Genomic DNA, 24,150 nt, shown 5'->3' with positions numbered 1-24,150 from the left:
GGAATGGGATGAGGAGCTTATGCAAAATAAAGAAAAGAGACTTAAAAATTCTTCCATGAAATTCTTTTGAGGAATATTGATTAATGGGCTATTATGCATATTATATGTTACCATGAAACATATTTTAACATAATATCTATAATATTTATAGTTAGCATTTTGAAAATAATCCATTCATATGATACTTCAAAAAATAAAAAAGGTTTAAAAAATTAAAAAAATAATCAGTAAAGTCATCATAGAGAGATAACCATAGTTAATATTTTATTCTATTTCCTTTAAATATATTTTCTATGAATGTGTCCAGTACACTGCTATTCATTTTGTGATAATTAAGCAATTTTATCTTTACTTAAATTTTTTTAATTTAATTTTTAAAATTTCATTTTCCCATTAAAACCTGTTGTGCCAAGCTTCTTTTTTTTTCTTTTCTGTCATTATTTAACAAAAATAATAAAATGCAGAAATACATGTCATAATAACGGTATTCTCAAAAACGAGAAATGAATTTATTTACCATTTTGATCTATTATTTATTTTAATTGAACACTTGCATTTATTTCCATTTTACATGCCTAGAATTCTAGATCTAAATCTAAAGCAACTACAGATAGGGAAAGGTAATCAATTTAGAGGATATTTTCACTTCAAAGCAATGAACAAGGTAACTTCATTAATAAACTTCTAAATTTTAATTCATGACACTTTAGGCTCAAATTCTCAGCCCCCAAAATACTAAAAATAGTCAACTAAAAAAATTATCTCTACATAGGCTTACTTCAATTTGCGTAATTATACAGGTCAAAGATAAAAAGAGATTTATTCATATGGAACAATTTTCTCCTATACTTGGACACCACAATATTTTAAAATTGTGAATAAATGCCTTTACCACTTTGCAATATAGCTTAGATTTCCAAGATTGTTCCTCTTACTTCTATGTGTGGCTCATTTAACCCACTGTGTCAATGCTTTTAGGTCTAGGTTGTTTTCCTGTTCCAAGAAATCATTCCTTGATTGATATTTCCCCAGTATAAATGCAATCTCCTTAGTTGGAAGTATGAAACCTTTGATCTCTTCTGCCCTGTTAATGTGGTCTGAGCTTGCCTTTAGTCTTTTTTAAAGGTATATCTAAAGAAAGCCTTGTTTCAGAGTACGTTATCTGATATGTGGCCCCTGGTATCTCAACCGTCTGTCCTTATCAACTAAACCTCTCCACTCACAAGGGATGGTACTCCAAAGCTTCCCAATACTGGCTTAAGTTTAGACACCCCATTTCATTTCACCCTGCACACTGCCCACTGTTAAGCCAAATAGAGGCATTTCCAAATAGACTCCCAGGGTCTCCTCTGTGCGGTTTCCTCCTCCCCATTGTCATGCCTCAGTTTCTACACTTTTCAACACGTCTGAACTCTGATCTCGATCTAATCTTCCAGCTGCTTCTCATTAGAAATAGTACCACACCACAGGAATTCTAGTTTTTTAGATCCATGTTAGTTAATACAATTGTCATTCTTAAAAGTCAGTAAATATTTGCTTATTAAGTAATGCCAAAAAGAGACTGAGGGGTTAATTTTTCTATTCCTTTTTTTTAAGAGACAGAAAGACAAGCAAGCACAGAAAAAATGGAAAATTCCAGAAATTAATCTTGCCAGAAGAAGAGCAGAATAATATTTATATTTATAATATAATAATTTTATAATATAATGTTTATAATATGATTTATATTAAATTTATAATATAATAATAATACAATAAGAAAATTGCAATGATAATGTCTTAAAACTAAATGCAAAAGTAATATATTTATAGGGCAAAAACTTTGAAAATTTCAAAGGACTATTATATGAAAATTAAATTTCTGTGCCACATCATTTTATTCAGTTCTTCTCTTTATATAATATTCCCTATGAAAAATTTCACGTACATCTTTTGAGGATATATTTGCCAACAAGCAAACTTTTATGTATGTATATACAATTCTTTTTATTTTAAATGTTTGGGAAAATATATATGCTTTTCAGCACTTTTTCAAGATATATATATATCTTGAGATCAATATCAACAGGCTTTTCTAAACCAACCCCATGCAAGAACTTTATAATCGTTGTTTTCCCTTGTTTTCTTCTAGTAATTCTGCATTTTATTTCTTGTGTTGAGATTGCAATCTGCAATTTATCTTGGTGTCAGTTTTGGACTCTTTGCTTGTTTGGTGTTTGTCTTCTAAATAGCCATTCAGGAGTCTATTTTTCACCACCCTTCTCTCTAAAATGCTGCCTTTTCACATATTAAAACTCCTATGCATATGTATATCTGGATTTCTTATTTTTGTATTGCGTTGATTTATCTGTTTATTGAGGTGCCAGAACTAAATTGCTTTAATTGAAGCTGCTTTATAACAAGTTTCGCTATCTAATAGGGACGACTCTCTACATTCACCGTAAAGTCATCCCTATTAGATAGTGAAATATGCGGCTATTTCATACATATTTTTCCATAGGAAATTAAGAGTCAGTTTGTTTCACTCTAAAAAGAGATCATTTAAAATACAGAAGTGACATTTAATGTATACTTAATACTAGGTGAGTTGATATTTTCAAAATAACTAAGTCTTCTTGATATCTTCAAAATAACTGAGACTTCTTTTTAGGAAGGACAATGATTCAGAAACACGAATTTTTTTTATCCTATTCAAGCGATTATTTATGTCCTTCTGCAGAGTTTTAAATATTCATATATTCTGTATACTTTATTAATTTTTGGATTCTCTTGGTATTTTACTGCTTTCCTTCATCTTCTCAAGTGGTTACAGATGCAAATGCTAGTTTTGTGTATGGGTATGTCATAATATCATAACTAAGTTACTGTACTAAATGTTATTTTTGTCTAAGAACCCTTCATTGGATAGTCTTAGGTAATTCTAGTACAATATCTGTTAATAATGATACTACTTTCCTCCTCCCATTTTACGTACCATATTTAATTTTCTTCTCTACACTAGAAAGTACTTTCATAAAACATAATTAATACTGGTAGTTGTGGGTATTCTTTTCTTATCCCTAACTTTAATAATAAAGCATATTTATTTTTGATATACTAAACATAATTCTGGCTTTGGGAAAATATTTCTATCCTTTGGTACTTTTAGCAAATGCTCATATAGCATCTACCAGGAAATTATCACGTGCTTTTTCCTTTGATCTGTTAATTTAATGAATTTTATTCATGGATTCAATAATGTTGAATCATTCTTGCACTGCTAATATGAATTCCTATGGGTCCTAGAGTATTATTATTTATTAATATACTACTGCATTGTTCTAGAAGTTTATATTTATGAATTTTAAAAATTCATAATTATGTATATTATAATTTTATATTATGCTTTCCATGCTTTGATAACAATCTTGCAAGACATTCGTAGAAACAATTTGAATTTTTTTCTTTGTCTTTGGAGTTTATACAGCATTTGGTAATATTTACGTCTTTCTCTTTGATTGAATCCACAGGTAAAATCATTGGAGACCATTGCTATTTTTAAGGGTTTCATTTGACAATATTCTTAAATTCTTCCATGAAAATTGATCAATTTAGATATTCTATCCCTTCAGTGAATAGCTTTTGTAATTAACATTTAATAATAAAATCACCTATTTTACCCATGTTTACAAATTTAATAGTACAAAGTTGAAAAAAAATTATCTTGATTTAAAAAATTTCTTCATGTCTATGATTAGTTCCTCATTCTCATTTTTATTTTGATACGTTTTTCTGTGTCTCATTCTCAGGATTATTAGCAGTTTAATTTTTTTTCAATTTAAGCATGAGATTTTAGAACTATTTAGAAATTCTACCACTTTCTTATTCATTAATTTCTACTTTTATTAGCTCATTTTCCCTGTTACCCTTAAGCTAATTTTGATGCATTTTCTAATTGACTGAATGTAATATTTAATTATTAAAATTTCTTGTTTAATAATTTATATATGATGAGGTTATCATGTTAAATGTTTTCATTATCCTGTTTTCTAGATAAACAAATTTCAGTCTTATCTTCTTTTAATCCAAAGGGTATTTGAAATGTTTTGGGGAATAAAGTTTATTTATTTATTTATTTTTAACATTTGTTCCCCTTATTATTTATTTATTTTTAATACATATGTTTTACTCGTCTGTTGATAAGGTAGATAAAAGGAGCATCAGACACAAGGTTTTCACAATCACACAGTCATATTGTGAAAGCTATATCATTATACAATCATCTTCAAGAAACATGGCTACTGGAACACAGCTGTACAGTTTCAGGCACTTCCCTCCAGCCTCTTCATTACACTTTAACTAAAAAGGTGATACTATACAATGCGTAAGAATAACCTCCAGGATAACCTCTTGACTCTGGAATCTCTCAGCCATTGACACTTTATTTTGTCTCATTTTGCTCTTCCCCTTTTTGGTCGAGAAGGTTTTCTTAATCCCTTGATGCTGAGTCCCAGCTCATTGATAAAGTTTATTTATTAGGGTGATGCATATATAAGATTATTAAAATAAAATATCTGTAATATTTCCTATACACATCAATGGAAATGTATAAGAAACATTACATCAACTCTAGTACCTTTCTAATCTTCATGTGTCATCTAAAGGGCAACAAAAAACAAAAACCATGAAGAGGTACTGGTGAAGTTCACAGCCCAGGGCACAGTCTCAGTAGACTGAGATCTAATCTCAAGATTGCAGTACAGTTCCTCCCTACTTATACCTTTCCACCACATCTATAGGAATCCTGTATAATAACAGGATTATAGCTGAAGAGAACTGCAAGGCTCAGACCCTATTTAAGAAAGAGTCTCTAAGGAAACCTAATGCAACAGGGCAGATAAAAACAAGGAAACCAGAGGAAATTTTAACCTCTGTCACTTGCCGCTACAGCAAACAGTGAACACAGCCTAACTCCTAACCAGATAAACACAGAATCTCACACCAAGGGCATACGTACATCAGTTCTTTTGACCTGATACAGCACGTCCAACTTCTAACAAAAAATTACAAGACATGTTAAAAGGCAAAAAAACACAGTGTGAAGAGACAGGGTAAACATCAGAACCAGAATCATATATGGTAGAGATTTTGGAATAATGAGGTGGGAATTAAAAATAACTGAATATTCAGTTAAAATAACTTTAACATATCTAATGGAAAAGTGGAAACAATGCAGAAACAGATGTGTTATATTAGCAAAGAGGTGGAAACTCTAAGAAAGAATCAAAAGGAAATGCTAGAACTATAAAAGAATAACAATGCTGTAAGATAAATGAAGAATGCCTTTGATAGGCTTTAGAAGGCTGAGCATGGCCAAAGAAAGAATCAGTGAAAGAATGGAAGACAAAAAATAATAACAATAAAAGAAAAGAAAGGAAAATAAATGAAGAATGAGGGCAATAAATAGCAAATAGTTACAAAAAGTCAATATCAATCCAAATGTATGAATAATCACTTTAAGTGTGAATGATCTACAACAATTAGAAGACAGAGACTAGTATAGTGGATTAAAAAAAAAAGACCCAATTATATGTTGTCTGTAAGAAACTCACTTTGAATAAAAAGACATAGATAAAAAGGAAAAGGATGGAGAAATACCAGGTGAACCCTAACTGAAAGAAAGGTCAAGTAGCTGTATTAATTTCAGACAAACAGATTTCAGAGTAAGGAAAATCATTAAGGATAAAGAGGGACATCATATAAAGAAAAGCAGTCGATTCTCCAAGAAGACATAGCAAAGAAAAAATACTGTAGTAGGTAGCCTCAGTAGCATTAAAGATACCCCTTCAAGGTCCCTGCCGCTCCTGGGATTCACACTGTTAATTGCCTCTCCCTTGTCTACGGTTTGACTTTGTAACTTGCTCACAATGAATAAGAATGTTTCAAAAACGATGGGCTGCCTATCTCTTCTGAGATGAGGTTATAAAATACTGACTTCCATTTTCCTGGCAGTCTTTTCCTCCCTTGGGTTTACTTGTGTGTTTTCTCTGATGGAGCAGGCTCCCTAGCAAAATGCTGAAAGCAGCATGTCGCTGGCAGCCAGCAAGGAGCTGTGAAGTCCAATCTCTAGCGCAGCTGAATTCTGCCAACAACCACAATGATTGAGTTTGAAAGCAGAACCTTTCCTGTATTTAGTTTCAGTTGAGACCACAGACCCTTGGCTGAAACCTCGATTGCTGCCTCGTGGGAAACTGTGACGCAGTGGAATGGTAAGATAATGGGTATTGTCTCCAGCTGCCAAGTTTTAGAGTCATTTGTTACACAGCAATAGATCGCTACTACAGAGATAATAGCTCTGCTATTTTAGACTTTAAATTTTAAAAGTAAATAAACAAAAGAATGGCAACTACTATGGGAAGGAAGATTAAAAAGACAGCGTTTAAAGAAGAAAATTGAAGGAGGTGTATTTAAAGACAAATGTTGTTACTACTGGCATTGCTAAAGGAACGAATATTTCTCATATTTTTGTTGATGGTGTTAATAATATAGCGACTCTGATTAGCAAGTTTATTTCTAGCTTAATATCTACTGAGCTTAAGGAAATTATCAGTAAAATGAAATGCTATTTATGACACAGTGTTTCATAATGAATCAGTAGATGCTGCAGGGTGTACATCAGTAGTTCTCAGATTTAGCTACATGTTAACATTGGCAGGAAGGCTTTAAAAATGAATACAGTTGTCTGAGCCATATCTTAGACCAAATAAAATAAAATCTTTAGATTTTTATAAAGCTCTCTCAGGTGATTGTAATGTATAGACAAAACTGAAACTCACTGACCTGCAGTACTGCCATGAACTTGAGAGGTCAGGGAGAGAAGAGAGAGGACAGGAAGAGACCTCCAAAATGACCATCTGTCCCTCACTCTTCATGGACCAGTAGCTAGTAGTGTTGTGTTCTTCTCATCTCACTCAGTGTGAGTTTAAGAAATCACACCTGTGCGGTTTGAATCTGTTACCTACCCCAGAAAAGCCTACGTTCTTTTCATCCATCCTTGTGGGTGCAGACCTATTGTGGATGGGACCACAATAGATATCTACATAGAAATGTGACCCAGCCTATTCAAAACGGGTCTTAATCCCATTGCTGGACTCCTGTATGAAAGGATAAAAAGCAGATTCATTTTGGAGAGAGCTCAGAGAAGGAAAATGCCCCAGGGGAAGGCAGAAGTCCTCACAGGAGCTGAGTGAGCCTTTTTGAAGCCAGAATCCAAGAGAGAAGGACCAGCAAACATCCACCATGTGCCTTCCCGTGTGACAGTGGAACCCAGATGCCAGCAGCCTTTCCTTAGCGAAGATCTCTCTCTCTTGATACCTTAATCTGGACTTTTTCATGGCTTTAGAACTGTACATTTGTAACCTAACAAACTCCCATTGAAAAAGCCAACCCACTTTTGGTATATTGCATTCTGCCAGCTTTAGCAAACCAAAATCATGCCCAATCACGCAAGTGCATTACAAACCTCTGAGCTCGTATGCCTGACATCAAGGGGATGGGAACCATATTCCTTTCAGTGGGGAGAGGAAGTGAATATTTGGCAAAAATAATCCATACCTTGTCTAATGCTACACAGCTAGTTAATGACAAATGAGCTGATTTCTTTATTTTTCATATCTTTCATTTCAGGTTCAACATTCAAAGAGCTTTGCATAACTTTGTATTTTAAAGCACAGTCTAGAAAACCTAAGGTCTGCTAAGCTTCTTCCTCAGTGAAATAACTGCATTTCCTCAATTTGCTCAATTGATGGAATCTGCATTATCTAGTTATCATTTTTTCTAACATATGCATACATGGTAAAGGCAACAGATTCTAAATTTTACACAATGCTCCCTGTTAAAGTCTGACTTCTTTTTAACCTGACAATCCCCAAGAGAGTATGTATTATATAATGATGTTATCCTATTAGAAACAGTTAAAATTGATTTGTACAGCAGTGGATTGACTACTTTGGAATTGTCCTACTAAATCAGATTATTCTGAAAGTTTGATATGAATGTTATGGATAAGACTCTGCCCTTCTTTAGCCAATGGGAACTTTATCTCTAATTGGGGTAGAATTATTTGATTAGTTATTCTGGTCAGCCCATGCCAGGCTTAAATAAAACAAGGTCTTAAGATGCAAATATGAATCAGATTTGTAAAAAAAACAAAACATTAAATACAGCAACAGCAACCAAAAACCCTGCAGTTCCTGGAAAGTATTATTTTAATTGAAAGTAACTATAACACACTCTACCTGCAAGGCACATATGCATGTGGGAACACAGACACACACACACACACACACACACACACACACCAACCTACTTGATGAACACCAGGATGACAATTCTAAGGTGGTGGGACAGAGATATAGTAAATGTTTTTCTTTTTTTTTTGCTTTTGTTTTGTTTTCTTACAGTTTTAATGCACTCCAGTGAAGAAATATTTCTTAAAGACAAAAAGGAACTCTTGCTTATATGAAAGGACCTAAAACGCAAAGATACATACCTTGTGAACTTTAAATAATACCTCACAGAGGTTATAGATTTTTTCAGCTCGTACCCAGTCTAATGTGCTCACCTGCAAGAAATATAAAATGCAAACATGAAAAGAAATATGCTACTTTTAGTTGGAGAATTTAAACATTTACAAATAAGGAGCGACTCAATGTGTCTCTTACTTAAATTCTAGACTACCAGTAGTGCAGTTGAAACATTAAACTTTGCATGAATGATGATGCATAATCATAGTATCTAATGGTAAGTGATGTGTATATATATATATATGTATATATATATATATACATATATATATATTATTGACATAAGAACTGGACAATGCAGAAGCCTCTATTACATGCAATTGGGCATAATATTATAACTCATTTTGGATTTATTTTGGATTAAATTAAGGATGAATTTTTGGTTAAATTTAGAGGATTTAAGAGGGTAATGAGTTTGTACATGAAAGTAGATGGGTTTACATTTATTGCTTGAAAAATTATACTGTTAGCAGAAAGATTGCATTTACATTCTTTTGCTCTTTGGGAGTAAACTTACTGTTTCAGAAATGAATGAACAATTTATTAATTTAGGAGTTGAACTGATCATCTGTTCTGTATTGATCTGACTTATTACTGCAGTCACTATTTTGACAATTGTGTACATTCCACTGTAATGATAATAATGATCAAAATCCTCTAACTACTGAATATAGCCTACAATTCATGTTCATATATCATCTCAACATTAAAATATTTCATGTAGAAGAATCTATAGCATTCCGCAGTGTTCAAAATTTGGATAATTTATTTTTCACTCTGCACTTAGTAATCAGAAGTTCACTGTATGGTGTCTTTAAACATTGGCACTATCATGATTCTAATCAATCAGTGACCTCCTAGTAATGATTCCACTAAATATAATGTTCAAGACATAACTGCTAATTTTATAGCCACCACAGACTATTTCTCAAATAGTAGGTTGATGTGAATATTTACATTGTGTTGCTATTTAATGTTTGATCCAGAGACAAGTAGTTGCCTGATGATTTAAAAATTAAAAAAAAAAAAGGTAAAGGTAAAATTTAAAAGAGAAAAAGGTCAATTAGAGTGATAACTTGAAGGTTATTTTTAGGTATAGTAGAGCCTTCAAGGCACTGAACTGAATGTTGATGATGAGCTAGAGAGAGCTAAGATACTTATTTAAGAGCTAGGAAGCTGATGATGCTAGCACCTTTTCTCTAGAGTGTGATATGACTTAGAAAGGAATACTGGATGAAGCCTAAAGTAATTTTGTTCTGGAACTTAAGAACTTGCATGAATTTTTAAAAACATATGCCTCTTCCTGTCTTTTCCACTCTTCAAGAGTTTATATCTCCTGCTGTTAAATCTAAGGTACAGTATGGTTTGTATTATTGAAAAATAAATAAGCATGCATACAATAGTTTTAATGTTTGCAGCAATAACAGTGCAGCTTATTTTAGGAGAATCTAGAAACTAGAAAGATAAAAACCTACAACCACAGTATTCAGAGGCATCTTCCCTTCATAGTATATTCAATGCTGTAAATATTATCTTTCGCATATTTATATCTTCATACTCTTTCAAAATTATAGTTTACTATAATATTTTCCATGTATTAAGCATTTTTCATGAATATAAATGTAAGCATTGCTCAGGATTTCAACATGTGGATTTACTATTTCTTAAACTTTTCTTTATTGTGGGCATTTTAGATTGCTTTCAGATTTTTGCCATTATAATAGCATGGTGATTAATATCTTTAATAGTATGTTATATTTTAATATTATATTACATATTTTTCCTACTAGTTTGTAAACAACATAGAGCAGAACAGTAGGCCTTCAAAATTATATCCTAAGAGAAGACACTGAAGAGGCTGATTTTATACTGTTTGCAAAATTCAGGCATACTTCCTCATTAATACAGAAAGAATCATGAAATATTTATCAAATCACCTACTTCCTGTAAGACAGTGGTGGTCATCTGCTGTTTTTGCTGTCCACCTCCCATTTTATTTATCTTGGCAATGGCCACGTCTAATTCCCTCTGGGGGACAATTCCCTCCTCCACTCTCAACTCATTTGCTTCTGATGGGTTTGATTGTGCTCCTAGCTCAGGAGTGGAATGTGTGATCCAGGTATAAATCAGCCAGTCAATCTCATTCTCAGCCACAGCAATTGATTCAGGGATGAAAAATATAACCCAATCAGAGAAAATAAGGTAAAAATAAGTTGGCTCAGACTTCTGGACATGGAGCTGTTTCTTTTCTGGCATTGAGTGAAAAAAGCTTATAGCCTGAGAGCTGTCAGAAACCCATCTTGGGACCACAGTGGACATCCTGATTGACAATGGAGAGAACACTGAAAGTAGAGGAGCGAAATAAAGAGACAGTGGGTCTCTATCTCGCTAGTTACATGCTAGATTACTGTCCCCGCATTGCTCTGTTACTTTATCAGATAGGTATCTTTTGTTTATTTTTTCTGTCTTAAGTTATTTTGGGGTGGGTTCTGACCCTTGCAATAATTTTTTTAAAAGCCTCTAATATAGATTTCCTCATTAATTTTTATAGTTTTTCATTGTCAGATTGAATTTATACAAGTTCACAGGCACAGAGCTTTAACCATAAAAAGTCATAAGGGTTCCTACTTGGAATAGGAATATATAGCAATCCATATTTAGAAAGGTTTTTGGTTGTGAAAGACTCATGGGACTGTCACACACCAGGTGTCCTTGAATATGTGGTTAGAATTCTTGTTCATGACAATCTTTACCATAACCATAGCCCAAAACTATTTCTGACTTGTAGCCTGGTGTGGTGAGCTACCTTCATGGTCACAATGTACTTATGATGCTTTATGTTTTCGTGTGGCATTGCTTTGATTTCCCCTGTTTATGATTTGTTTACTTGAGGTCACAGAACACGCATAAAGTGTTTTGTTGCTACTCAGATAGACGCTAAGGCAATCTGGAGATTATTTTGAGATGCCAAGTAGGTAGTTCAGACTTCTTATAAAGTGTATCTGACCACAAGTATATTAAAAAACATTTGAAACTGTTGATGGCTCATAGTAGACTCTCAGTTTTTTAGAAAGAACACAGCATTTTAAAAAGCTATGCAACACTGCAATATATGATTCCATAAGGGTTCCAGGCACTAGAGTAACTTTCCAGAAACCTACAACCTCCTGATGGGTCCCTGGTCCAGATAAGTCCTGAAACCTAGCCCAGCCTTTCCAGGAGATCAGATAGTTCCATCTTCCTACCCCATATTAGTGACAGACCATTCCAATATAAAAAATTTAGAATTGTCAAATCCCAAAGAGAGGTAAGGAAAGATCAAAGGTGATGGTGGAATTATACACAGAAGATAGGATTTAACAAATGAAAACAAATGCTGAATCATTAAATTAATATCTTTTTTTAGTCTCCAGTATTTTAGAGCAGCTAGAAGTAAAAACCTTGAATTGTGAAATTGTAACCCACGTCAAAGTCTGAAATATGTTCTACAACTAATTGTGGTGCTGGGCTTTGAAATTTATTGTTTTTTTTTGTATATATGTTATTGTTCACAAAAAAAGAAGGAAAAAAAAAGTCAACTGTGATGATAAAAAAGTATTTAAGCTCTCTAGCCTCCTATATTCTGGGACAGCTAGAAGAAAAAATCTGAGAGGATTGTATGGTAGCCCATGACAAACTCTGGGATCTGTCCTGTAACCACTTGTTGAAGAGTGCTTTGAAAACCATTGCCTTTTTATTTCTTTGTTTTGTATATATGTTATACTATACAATAAAAAAAGTTAAAAAAAAAAAAAAGCTATGTAACACTGGTTAAATCTCAGGTAATTATCATTCCCACCCCAAACTTCCACCCCTACCCCAATGACTTAAGCCAAAAGCTGCTATGGAATAAAAAGCAGGTCTTTCTCTTCATATTTATGTGAACTCTAATCTTAAAGGCTCTCTGTTCTGTACTAACTCCTCCTGATGCCTTCCCTTAAAACATTATGCATTTATTTCTTCTCTTTTTCAATTCCCAGAAGCTATTCAACTGCAGGCATTCATCTAACATTTAGTAAAAGCTCTTTTTCATGTTAATTAGCATATTAACATGTTTTGTGTCTGTTCAACAAGACTGAGGCATGTCGGTGTAGCCCTCTGAGTATCCATGAGAATGCCTTATGCAAAGCAGGTACTTGGAGAGTGAACACTGGTTGGCTTGTTTGAAGAGAAAAACATGTTTAGTTAATGCAACTAACCCAGATGCAATGTGTGCAATATTAGACTGGCAGAGCTTAGTGGGTGCAATGCAAAGACTCCTCTAATTTAGCCAAAGAAACAGCATGAAGTACATCTAAGTTTCGGCTTGAGTAAAATTATTCCCAGAGTAATCACTGTGCCCTTCAGGGCACATTTACTTTTTATTTTATAAGTTCTAGCTCTAAAAATTGTCTAGGCTACAATAATTCAATACTAAATGTAATGAGCTCACAGATGGGGTTAAGATAATGCCATTTTCAAGATAATCAAGCTAAGCATCGAATGAATTGGTTAAGTACTAACTCAAATAGGGGACCAATTGCTATAATAAAAGTAAAGTATGATTAGAGTAAGAAAAAAATGAGACTAAATTTGGACTTAATGCTTGGAAAATTAGTAAAAGATAAACATATATGTACATGTTTTGTAGTGTATATGTGTATGTATATCACACACATTTGAAAATCAGAGATAAACACAAAATTTAAATTTGGGGGTTTATACAGACAGTGGTTTAGTGACCAAAAAATTTAGGAAGCAAGAAATTCCTGTTGTTATTTGAACTAAAACTTGAGGGCCAAGTATCATATGAGAAGTTTGTTACAATGTAGGCTGTTGCATCTGGGAGATACAGCTTAGCAAATGTGGAGAGTCTCAAAGATCCTGATTTTTTTTTCTGTAAGTAAACTGATTATTGCTGTAATCAGACTCTGCAAACATGGTAAGCAGCCCCAGAACCAACTGGGAGCTTGTTTACAATGCAGAAACTGTGGCCCAAACCAGATATACCATATTAGAATTTGTGTTTTAAAAATATTCCTACTTGATTCATATGCACATCACTATCCTTGCTATTTCATTAGGAATCCTAGGTGACTCTGATGCAGTGACATTTTGAGGAAATGACCAAAGATTCAAAAGCTTGAAGATTTTTAAAAAGAAAGGAAGAAAGCTAATGTGCGGGGTGTCTGTGATGAATTGTGAGTTAAGAAAACTACATTTATAAAACAGATTCATATTTAATCATTACTCATGCTACAAAAGAATTCGTTTTGCAAAATTGATGCTTCATGACATAATTGCCACAAATCAAAGGATTCCTTAATGCAGCACACCTGATTTGTTTTACACTTTTCAGGATTGCATTTCTTGTGGAAAGGCGTGAAACCTCTAATAGTAAGTGGGATAAATGTAGAGTGAAGCACTCTTGAGTCTGAGAAATAATTTCTTTTTTTTTGAGATGAGAATGCAGTGCAATCAATTCTATCCTTACAATCCTTACTATCAACTCACTGTTGGTGACTCAGAGATCAGGGTAAGGAAAAATGATCAACGCTGATACTTTATTATCTCTAGACAAAAATAGAAGAAAAAAGGAAACAACCAAACTTCATAAAGTGAAAGCGAAGGCTAATTGTTGTTTTGTAACTGCTTATAAGCAATAGATTTTTTTCAAATAATGAAAGCAATATTTTTCAAATAATGCATATATTGCTTATAAACCATAGTTTCTTGCAAATATTGAAAAAAATTCAATTTTTATGAAAAAATCTCAAATATCAATATTTTCTCATTTATTTGAAATAGCAGAAATTTTACACTGTAACATGTAATCTTTTGTCATCTTTAATATTATTGCAGAACAATGATTAACCCATGAGTGATACAGAGTAATTCCTTATTAGATATTCAGCTAATATCCATTCAATCTACCAATATTTTACATTGCTTATTTCCAGGTGAATATGTTTTCTAAATTGACATTCTTAAAAATTGTTTCTAATATTTTAGCATATGCATAGGCAAATGCTAATGCTATAAAATTCATATGTTAATAGCAGAAGATACTATAAAATTAATTTTCTGCTATTTTAACACATTTTAAGATGTCTGAACACGTGAGTAATTGACACATTATTTTTTAGACTCCAATCTGTAAATCAGAACTAAACATTTTGACTAATGGAGTCTAGAGTGTTGTAAGGAACCAATAGTCTTGAGTTGTAACTCCACTCTTCCAGTACCTATTCATATAAAACCTGAGGTAAACCAGCCAGCATCACTTTTTCAACTCTTGACCCCTTTCCTTACAGTACAGTGACTGAGCTGTAATATATAAGGATTTCCTCCTTCTATCCCCATCCCTTTTTCTTTCTCTCACCCCAGTCCCCCTAGTTTTCTTCTTTTCCTTCAATATCACTACTTTCTCCCAACTTGAAGGAACTCAGACTATCCTAGACTAAAGCATTTTGTCTTTCGTTTCTCCTTAATTGTTTGTTATAAGAATCTCTGGGTTCTTTAAAAACTCGTTTGAATATTCTGATAAAAGGTAAAGGGAAACAATGCTTCCTGAATATTGTCATGTTTCTGCATGGTCAAGACTTTCTGAGCAGAAACAACATGCAACATAGGTTAAAGAATGATTACTTGGAAATTAGAGAGAGTGAGTCATACTAGAGATACGTACAAATTTATCTCTCTTGGAGCCATATGTCTACAGTCTAATGTGCAATGAACCCAGAAACCTGCACCTCCTCTCCTAAGAGAAGATTTGATTACATTAGTAAAGTAAGATCTGTCTTCTTCTTCTCTGAGGAGCAGCATGGTCAGTTGTGCCAACCATCCTACATCAGCTCTGAGATTCATAACTTTACAGTACCTCTCCTGTGGTAATAAACTCCGTATATGAAGCCTCTCAGTGTCTCACTTTGTGGGCGATTGGGGCATGAGGATGTGGTGCTAAGATGTTCTGCGAACAACTAAAAGCCTGTCTCAGATTCAGAAACCTCATGTTTCATTTCAGGTTAAAATAAATAAATATAGATATTAAACATTAACAAAAAATTGTTTTAGATTTGGTCAGGGTAGAAATTGTCATTGATAAATTGCTGTTAGCTTCAGGATATGAAATTCTAAAGATACTAAATGCAAATAAATATTTAATATATCCAGATTCACTCACTGCATTTCATGCCCTACTTTTACAATGAGAAGTTGTTGAATGGTAGTAGTGATTTTGTATGTTGAATCAAATGTTTGAGAGTTTTAAAACACCTAGTAAATATATAAACTAAGTCATTTACTGTTTACAATGACTTGTAGGGCATATCAGCTAAGAATTATCATCCTTATCTCATAAATGAGGAAACTATTGAATGAAAATAACTGACCCAAAGTCCCATGACCAGAAATGGAAAAATTAAGTTTAGAATATATAGTTTCTAATGATCAATCTACAGCTTATTCTGCTAAGCTGCTATTGCTCCCTGATTTTTCATTGTCTTAGAAAATCTCTCCAGCAGACTTGTTAAAGTCCTTTTATTATTTTGGATAATAAAAAGAATGATTTATTTTACATTAAACATTTCAATTTAAACCAGCATAGCATGCATTGTGTATATGCTAAATTTTCATTTTTTTTCCTATTTAGCAAGTTACCCACGCTGCTTAATTTCTTTTTTTTAATTAAAAATGACTTTTCATTACAAATGAATTATTCTAGTATCTTTGGCTTTGAAAATGGATTTAAGCCAAATCATTTCTCATGGAATTAACAAAAAAGGAAAGAAAAAAGGAAAAAAAAATTTGCTTTCACAATTTGTTTTTTGGAACTTTTGTGTTTCATACCTTTCTGATAACTCCTAACCTCCTGTAACATGCTGACCCAATATGTGCTTAAGGTTCTTGAATTATTCAATTTTAAGGGGAAATATTTACACACCAATTTTCTTTATTGAAACAAAATACAAATGGAAACAGTTGCTGTATTAGTTAGGATTCTCCTTAGAAACAGAACTACAGATTTAATACAGAAATTGGCTCACTGCGGGTATTGGCAAGTCCGAATTCCACAGAGCATGGGAACTCTGATGAAGGTTTTGATGAATTCCCAGAAGAAGCTGATAGGCTGAGGTAGAAACAGAAATTCTTTCTGACTGCTGAAATTATCCATTCTCCCTTTAAGGACTTCAAGTGATTAGATGAGAGGGCTCGCATTGCTGAAGGCAATCTCCTTTGTTGATTGTAGATGTAATCAGTCATAGATGCAATCAACTGGTTAATGATTTAAACCCATGAAATGCCCTTACAGTGACAATCAGGCCATCGCTTCTCCCAGCAAACAACTGACTCGATAATCTAGCCACATTGACACAGGAACAAAGTCAACTCCTTGTCAGTTTAGCACCCTACACATCTCCTTAAAACACATTTAACCTCAAAATAAAGACAATAAATGTAGGCAAACTTTTGTCTAACATAATCTAACCGTCCTGCATAAAACTGGAAATGCAGCTATATCTTTCTCTGAAAGAGGATGCAAGTCCTGGAATAATTTTCACTCTTAAATCTGATATCCCGGAACTTAAATACTATAACATAAATATAATTTATATGATAAAGGGATAAGATAGGGAAGAAAAGGAAATACCTACTTTATGTGTATACATAAATATTCATAACAAAATGAGGAGGAACTATTCATAACCATTACAGTCCTCATTTATGCAGCTGGACACATCGTCATAGCTCCCATCTATAGTTATTTTCTTCCACTACCCATTCCAAATAACTCTTACCCTCAGCAACACCTCAGCTGGTCATGGTTCCATACCTGATGGGGTGACCCAAACCCACATTCCTGAGGTTTTGGAGCCATTGAATTGGCAGGGCATGATAGTACTAAGAGATACTCTAAGTAATCTCCTGTATTCCAGGTAAACTCTTCTTTACCTTCATTGTTCAGGAGCAGCCCTATTTCTGTTTGATATTCAGGATCAATCACTTCAGCCAGTAAGTAAATCCATTCTTTGCTGTTTATTCAGAGGCAACAGGATACCAAAGTGTCCAGGTGGCAGTCTTCCAGTTTAATGGAATTATTGTTGTGTCTCTTGGTAGAAGCATGCCTGCTTTTGGAATGAAGATCTATAGGCCAGTAGACTTTACAGTTGAGGAAATAAGAAGCAGATTTTTTTCTAGTGGAGTACTAGGGATGTTAGTGAAGGATGCTACTTCTATTTCTACCCCTTCATTACTGTACCTGTGAATTCTGTCTGGGAGAAACAGCACCATAAGTAGATGTTGACTTAGAACATATACAGACTCTTGAAACATCACTGCATCTACCCTGCAAGACATTGCCACATGGTTGGTGCTGTAATTGAGTCTTCTAAAAGTCATTCCACTGTCTTATCAATCCATCTGCTTCAGGATGATGTGGAACATGGTAAGACCAGTGAATTTCATGAGAATGTGCTTATTTCCACAACGCATTTGCTATAAAATGGGTTCCTTGATCAGAAACAACATTGTCTGGAATGCCATGGTAGTGAATAGGTACTTTGTAAATTTATGAATGATAGTTTGGACAGAAGCATAACATGCATGGAAAGCAAATCTTTATCCAGAGTATGTGTCTGCTCCAGTAAGAATAAAATGGGTCCCTTCCATGATGGAAATGGTCCAATGTAACCAAATTGCCACCAGGGAGCAGGCTGATTGTCTTGGGATTGGCACCATGTTATGATGATGCCATGGTCCAATGGGAACTGATGTAATGTCATAAAAGAAATTATATTTGTTCCCTCATCATCCTCATATAAAATATATTATATTTGGCTTAGTCATAATTTTGGCTTTGGTGCAACCATCCAGTTAGCCCTGGCCTGGTTTAACCACTTAAATTAGTAAGGTAGGCACCTCTATGTGCTTTGGAATGATAATAACCACCCCACTAGCTTTAACAAAAGGCCCTTTGACTCTTCTTTTCTTTCTCACTGCAAAATTTAATATCAGGGCAGGTAATTACATATGGCTTGGATGACAAGCTTCCCTCAGCTTCTCTAAACAGCCTTTGCCATTTATGCTTTTGGTGTCTAATGAAACTGTCAAGCTCAGTATTCATGAGAAAACTCTACCACTTCCCTCTGGGTCACAATAAAGACAAGAGTCTGGGATCCACATGTGTTCTTTACTTTCACTTCCACAGCCCCTTGCTTGAGCCTACATTAGGTAAGCCCAGTGGGCCTATCTGCTGTCCTCATTCTCCCCTCACCCTTCTAGTGCCTTTGATCTAACAAAGCTGTCCTTTTATGCATTCTTGGCTGGCTAGCTATTTGTGGTTGTACCTCATCACCCAAAGAATTTTCACGTAATATCTAAAACAACTGAATGTTGGTCTCTGCTGCTGGCAGATTGGGCACTCAGCAGAGACTGTAGCTAGGTCATGCTTGGTAAATGGAAATGCATGTGGCTGTGGTCCTGCATAACTTCCAACCCTACCACCAAGGCCACTTTGTTTATAAGCTCATTAAGCAGTAAAAAAAGTGGCGAGGGAAAAAGGCTAACTGGTATCCACAGGGACAGTCATACTATTCACTTATCATTAAAATTTTCTTCTGCTGAAGTCACCCTCTGATGAGACTTCACATGAGACAATTATCTTCATGTTTTTCACACATTCAGAAAGGTCTATCCACACACCTCTTCAGCAGACCTCTTTGTCACCAATTTCCAATTATGTTCCTTTCAAGTGCCCGATCATCCAGCAAAACCATTGGTTAGAGCCAGAATGCTGGAATACAAATGCACCTCTGGTTATTTCTCTTTCCAAACCAAATGAACAACCAGGCATACTGCTTGAAGTTCTGCCCATTTGGAGAATTTCCCTTCATGATTGTCTTTAGGGATGCCACAGAAAGGGATTTTAGTGCTTTAGCTTCTCAATTTTGTACATTGGGTGGAATCATCTGTAAAACAGGCCCAACTTTTCTCTTCCTCAGTCAACTAACTGATCATAGGGACCTCTTCAAGAGGCCATAACTGCAGGCTGGGAAACAGAAGGTAATGTGTCAGGAATGGGAGCCGTTGGCACTAGGGCCATGTCCTTCAGTAACTTACTTGTACTTTATTCTAGTTTTCTATCTGTGGGAATGCAATATACCAGAAACTGAATGGCTTTTTAAAAATGGAATTTACTAAGTTGCTATTTTACAGTTCTAAGGCCGAGAATATTCCAATTAAAGCAAGTCTATAAAAATGTCCAAATTAAGGCACCAACAAGAGATTACCTTCACTCAAGAAAGGTCAGTGAAGCTCAGGGTTTCTCTCTCAACTGGAAGACACGTGGTGAACATGGTGATATTTGCTAGCTTTCTCTCCAGGTTTCTTGTTTCATGACGCTCTCTCAGGGGCATATTCCTTCTTCATCTCCAAAGGTCTTTGGTTGTGTGCTCTGGCTCTTGTCATTCTGAAGCTTTCTCCAAAATGTTTCCTCTTTTAAAGGATTAAACTAGTCAAGACCCACCTGGAATGGGCAGAGCCACAACACCTTGGAGATAATCTAATCAAGTTCCCAACCCAAAGTGCTGAATAGGGATTAAAAGAAAGGGCTGCGTCCACAAGATTGGATTAGGAGCATGGCTTTTCTAGGGTACATAAATCCTTTCAAACTGGCACATACCTTCAGATCTTGCTCAAGACCCATCTTACCTATACCACTTTTATTTGATGATGGAGTGCTGCTGGTCAAACCTAACTTTATGGTTTGGTAGGTCGGACCATATCCCATTCATTACCTGCAACTCAGTTTTTAAGGTAATTTAGCGACCCATGGTTAAGTGTTTAATCTGCCAAGGTCCAATAGCAGGTCAAAAGTTGTTTCTTAAAAGAAGAGAACTTACTTGCAGTGGATGGCTGGGTTTTGCTCCAAAATTTTAAAGGTCTACTCTGTGATGTTCTACAGAGGCCTTGACAAAGGCTTCAAACACTGTCTCAATTCACCATTAAAACTTCTACCATGACTAGATCTGCTGGATCATGTGACCTAAGTTGCAGAGCAACTTGCAAGGCAACTTGGCCCTACTGCAGAGCCTTCTCTTGTCCCTTTCCAAAACTAGAGGTTTTTCAGCTGACTTGTTAAATAGTCCAAAGTAGTACATTCAAATGAAGAATATGTTACTTCCAAAATCCAAAGAGGCCAATTAAGCATTGTTCTTGTTCTTTGGTTGTAAGAGGGGCCACGTAAGCAAAAGCTCATCCATTACCTTAGAAGGGATATCTTGGCATGCTGCATACCACTGTACATCTAGATATTTCATTGAGGTGGAAGACCCCTTAATTTACATTGGATTTGTCACCACCCTTTAACATGCAAACATTTTACTTATAAGTGTAGAATATTTGCTTATTGCTCACTAGGTCCAATCAACATGATATCCTCAAAATACTGGACCAGTGTGATGTTCTGAGAGGAAGGGAAAGGCAATAAAAGTCTCTGCAGACTGGATTATGACAGAGCTAGAGAACTGATATACCCCCTAAGGTAAGAAGGAGAAAGTCTATTGTTGGCCCTACCAGGTGAAAGCAAAGTGTTTCTGGTGGTTTTTATTGATGAGTATCAAGAAAAAAGAATTTGCCACATCAGTAGCTGCATAACTGGTATAAGGGATTCTGAAACAGCAGCTATTGTTGGAGTCACAGACTGGTTAAGCTGATGGTAATCTACTGTCATCCTGCAAGATTTGTCTGTTTTCTGCATAGGCCAAATAAGAATGTTGAATGGGGATATGGTGGAAATCACCACTCATGCATCCTCCAAGTGCTTGAAGGTGGCACTAATCTCTGCAATCACTCCTGGAATGTGGTACAGCTTTTGGTTTACCATTTTTCTATGTAGAGGGAGTTCTAGTGTCTTACTCTTGGCATTTTCTACCATAATAGTCTTCTCTCCACAACTCAGGGAGCCAATGTGGGGATTCTCCTAGTTGCTGAGTATTTCTGTTGCAAAGATACATTCCCAAATTGGGGAAATGACCAAAGGACAGACCACTGTGCAACAGACCTGAGCTAAAACTCCAGTGATCACCAAACCTCCATAAGCCCCTACTCTGATGGACCATAGTGAGTTTTGGGTCTCCTGGAATTAATGGATTATTAGCTCATGTCTAATAATTGCTGAAATGTCTGATCATTTACTTTTCCCCAGTGCACAGTCATCCTTTCAAAGGTGGTAGGTCCCTGTAGGGCAGGCTAGGGAAAGATTAACAGTACATATTTTTCACAGTGTAGCACATCCCTCCCCAAGGGAGCTCAGACTTCTCTTTAGTTAAAGGGTTCTGGGTCTATAAACTATCTCAAGTCTGGGAAGTGATTTGAGAGAGTGTGATTTGTTTTTGTGATTCAAAGTTAGAATTTGTCCACTTGACCTATGACTGTTCTGCTTTTATAGATCAAGTAAATATTTAGTAGACTGCCCATTTATGTAACTTCTATGTAACCCGTGACATCATAGGTCTCTGAGTTTCAAGCTATCCTGATTACTGCTTTAACTCTGTTGTCCATTTTAGTATAGCAGCTATGCCCACCTTGTCTTTGGTGATTAAGTGCTGCCATTTGGCTTCTGTCTTACCCTTGAAATGATGAGCCCCACTGTGTTTTAAGGATCCAAGTTCCTCCACAGCAGCAGTTTCCACAATAATATCTGACCTACAGAGAAGACTCACCACAGAATACTTAAGGGATGATGGAGCTGTTTTCACAATATAGTCCTCACTGTCCTGGTAAAAGGTGTGTCCTCTGGATATTCCTGGGATGGGTGAGTAGGTCTTACATGACAAATTCACTCTAATATTCAAATCCCTCTAAGCCTTTGGATACTCTCATCTACATTATACCAGGGCAGTTCTCACATTTTGACTTCAGGCAACATGGGTTGCCTTTTGGCCCATGTTTCAGTCAACCATCTTAATAAATTGTTAGAGCCCTCTGTAAACTCTTGACATACAACATTGAATCCAGAATTTCTGCTTAGTGGACCAATTTCAATAAATTCAGTCTCATCAAACTTTATGTTCCTTCCATCATTATCCCATGCCCTTAATATCCATTCCCATATGTATTCCCCTGACTTCTGTCTACGTAAATTGGAAAAATCATGCAGTTCTTTTGGCTTGCAGCCCAGCTCCAAAATGCAATGTCACATTTCATACCTCACCTTTCAGGGTCTGTTGGGACATCAGTCTAGTTTTAGTTCTGGAAGAAAAGAGGGGTGGTGGAAGTGGGTCACGAGAGGAATTAGCAGTGTCCTGCAAGTCAACTACCTCAGGGCATTCCATGACAGTTTCATCTGGTGAAACAGGATTAATCTCTTCAAATGGAATTTGTGATTCCTCAGGAGAGGCAGGTAAAAACTTGTCAGGCACAGCAGGTTAATCTCTTCAGATGGAGGAGAAATGCCGATTCCTCAATGTAGACTGAAGGTTGGGTGGCTGATTTCTTAGGGCAGAACAATATTGCTCTATTTGGCAAAGAAGACTCAGCAAAATCTAGGGTTTCAATATCCCTATCTACAATTATCATTATTATCAGACTGTATGTCCCTATTCTCATTTTCTGGGTCCCATTCCTTCCCAATCATTGCCTTCACTTCAACAGCAGAAACCCTGCAAGGTTAGGTATTCAATTTATATTATAATTCAACTACTTGCCCATAAGACTCTCGGTGTAGTTTTCAGAAATAGCAAATCTGGGACTCCAAGAAATGAGCTTCTTTCAGGGCACACATAGAAACTTTTCTGTTTCCATGCAATGTTTAAACGGGAATTTGAAGACTTGAGCTCATTCCTTTCTTTAACCACTGTATTCAGCATGTTTAGGGAAAACTAACTAACATCTTTTTTACTTTTTAACTTTGAAAACTCTATAGAGGTTTAAAATACATTGTCACTAAGAACCTTACTTCTAGCAAACAATTGACAGGCATTATCTAATGATGATATTTTGCATATTTCTGTTGTCAATTCATATCATAAGACTATTTGTGCCAGCTTGAGCTTTGGAAACAGTCATCAATGCCCTTTAATCTAATATGATTAGGGAATCGATTTTCACAACCTTAGAACCAACTCAGAAATCTCATCTATAAGATTCTATTTTTCAATAACCACTTCTGCTACTAAAATCTGTATTAGTCACGGTTTTCCAGAGAAACATTATTAACAAGGTATCTATCTATCTATCTACCTATCTATCTAATGCATGTATATTACATTAATACATGTAAATATTAGGAGATTTAATATAGGAACTGACTCATACAACTATGGGGATTGGTATTCCAAATTCCAGAGGGCAGGCTGCAAGTTGGGAACTTTTCAATGAAAGTTTCAATGAATTCACCAGAAGAAGATGGCTGGCTGAAGTAGAAATAGAAATTCTCATTTCTCACTGCTGAAATCATCTGTTTTCCTTTAAAGTCTCCAAATGATTAGAGGAGACTTCTCTGACTGCTCATGAAACTCTCCTTTTTTGTTTGTAGATGTAATTACCAGTTGTACTAGTTAGGGTTCTC

General features: G+C 35.1%; 1 protein-coding gene across 16 annotated transcripts in view; it reads right to left on the bottom strand.

The window, feature by feature from the left end:
- The window catches only part of SNTG2 (syntrophin gamma 2), a 484,887-nt gene that overhangs the window by 98,089 nt on the left and 362,648 nt on the right, over nucleotides 1–24,150 (bottom strand). For 15 of the 16 annotated variants that reach the window (XM_077153049.1, XM_077153052.1, XM_077153057.1 and 12 more), the window contains one exon: nucleotides 8,531–8,602. The exons of the other annotated variant lie outside the window; for it this stretch is intronic. In XM_077153049.1, the coding sequence (XP_077009164.1) occupies nucleotides 8,531–8,602 (72 nt within the window). The remainder of the gene's footprint in view (nucleotides 1–8,530; nucleotides 8,603–24,150) is intronic. 16 annotated transcript variants of the gene reach the window in all.

The sequence above is a fragment of the Tamandua tetradactyla genome, chromosome 3, assembly GCF_023851605.1.
Source record: "Tamandua tetradactyla isolate mTamTet1 chromosome 3, mTamTet1.pri, whole genome shotgun sequence".
Classification (NCBI taxonomy): Eukaryota; Metazoa; Chordata; class Mammalia; order Pilosa; family Myrmecophagidae; genus Tamandua; species Tamandua tetradactyla.
Note: the sequence above shows the minus strand (reverse complement) of the source record. Positions and strands in the feature narration are given on the sequence as shown.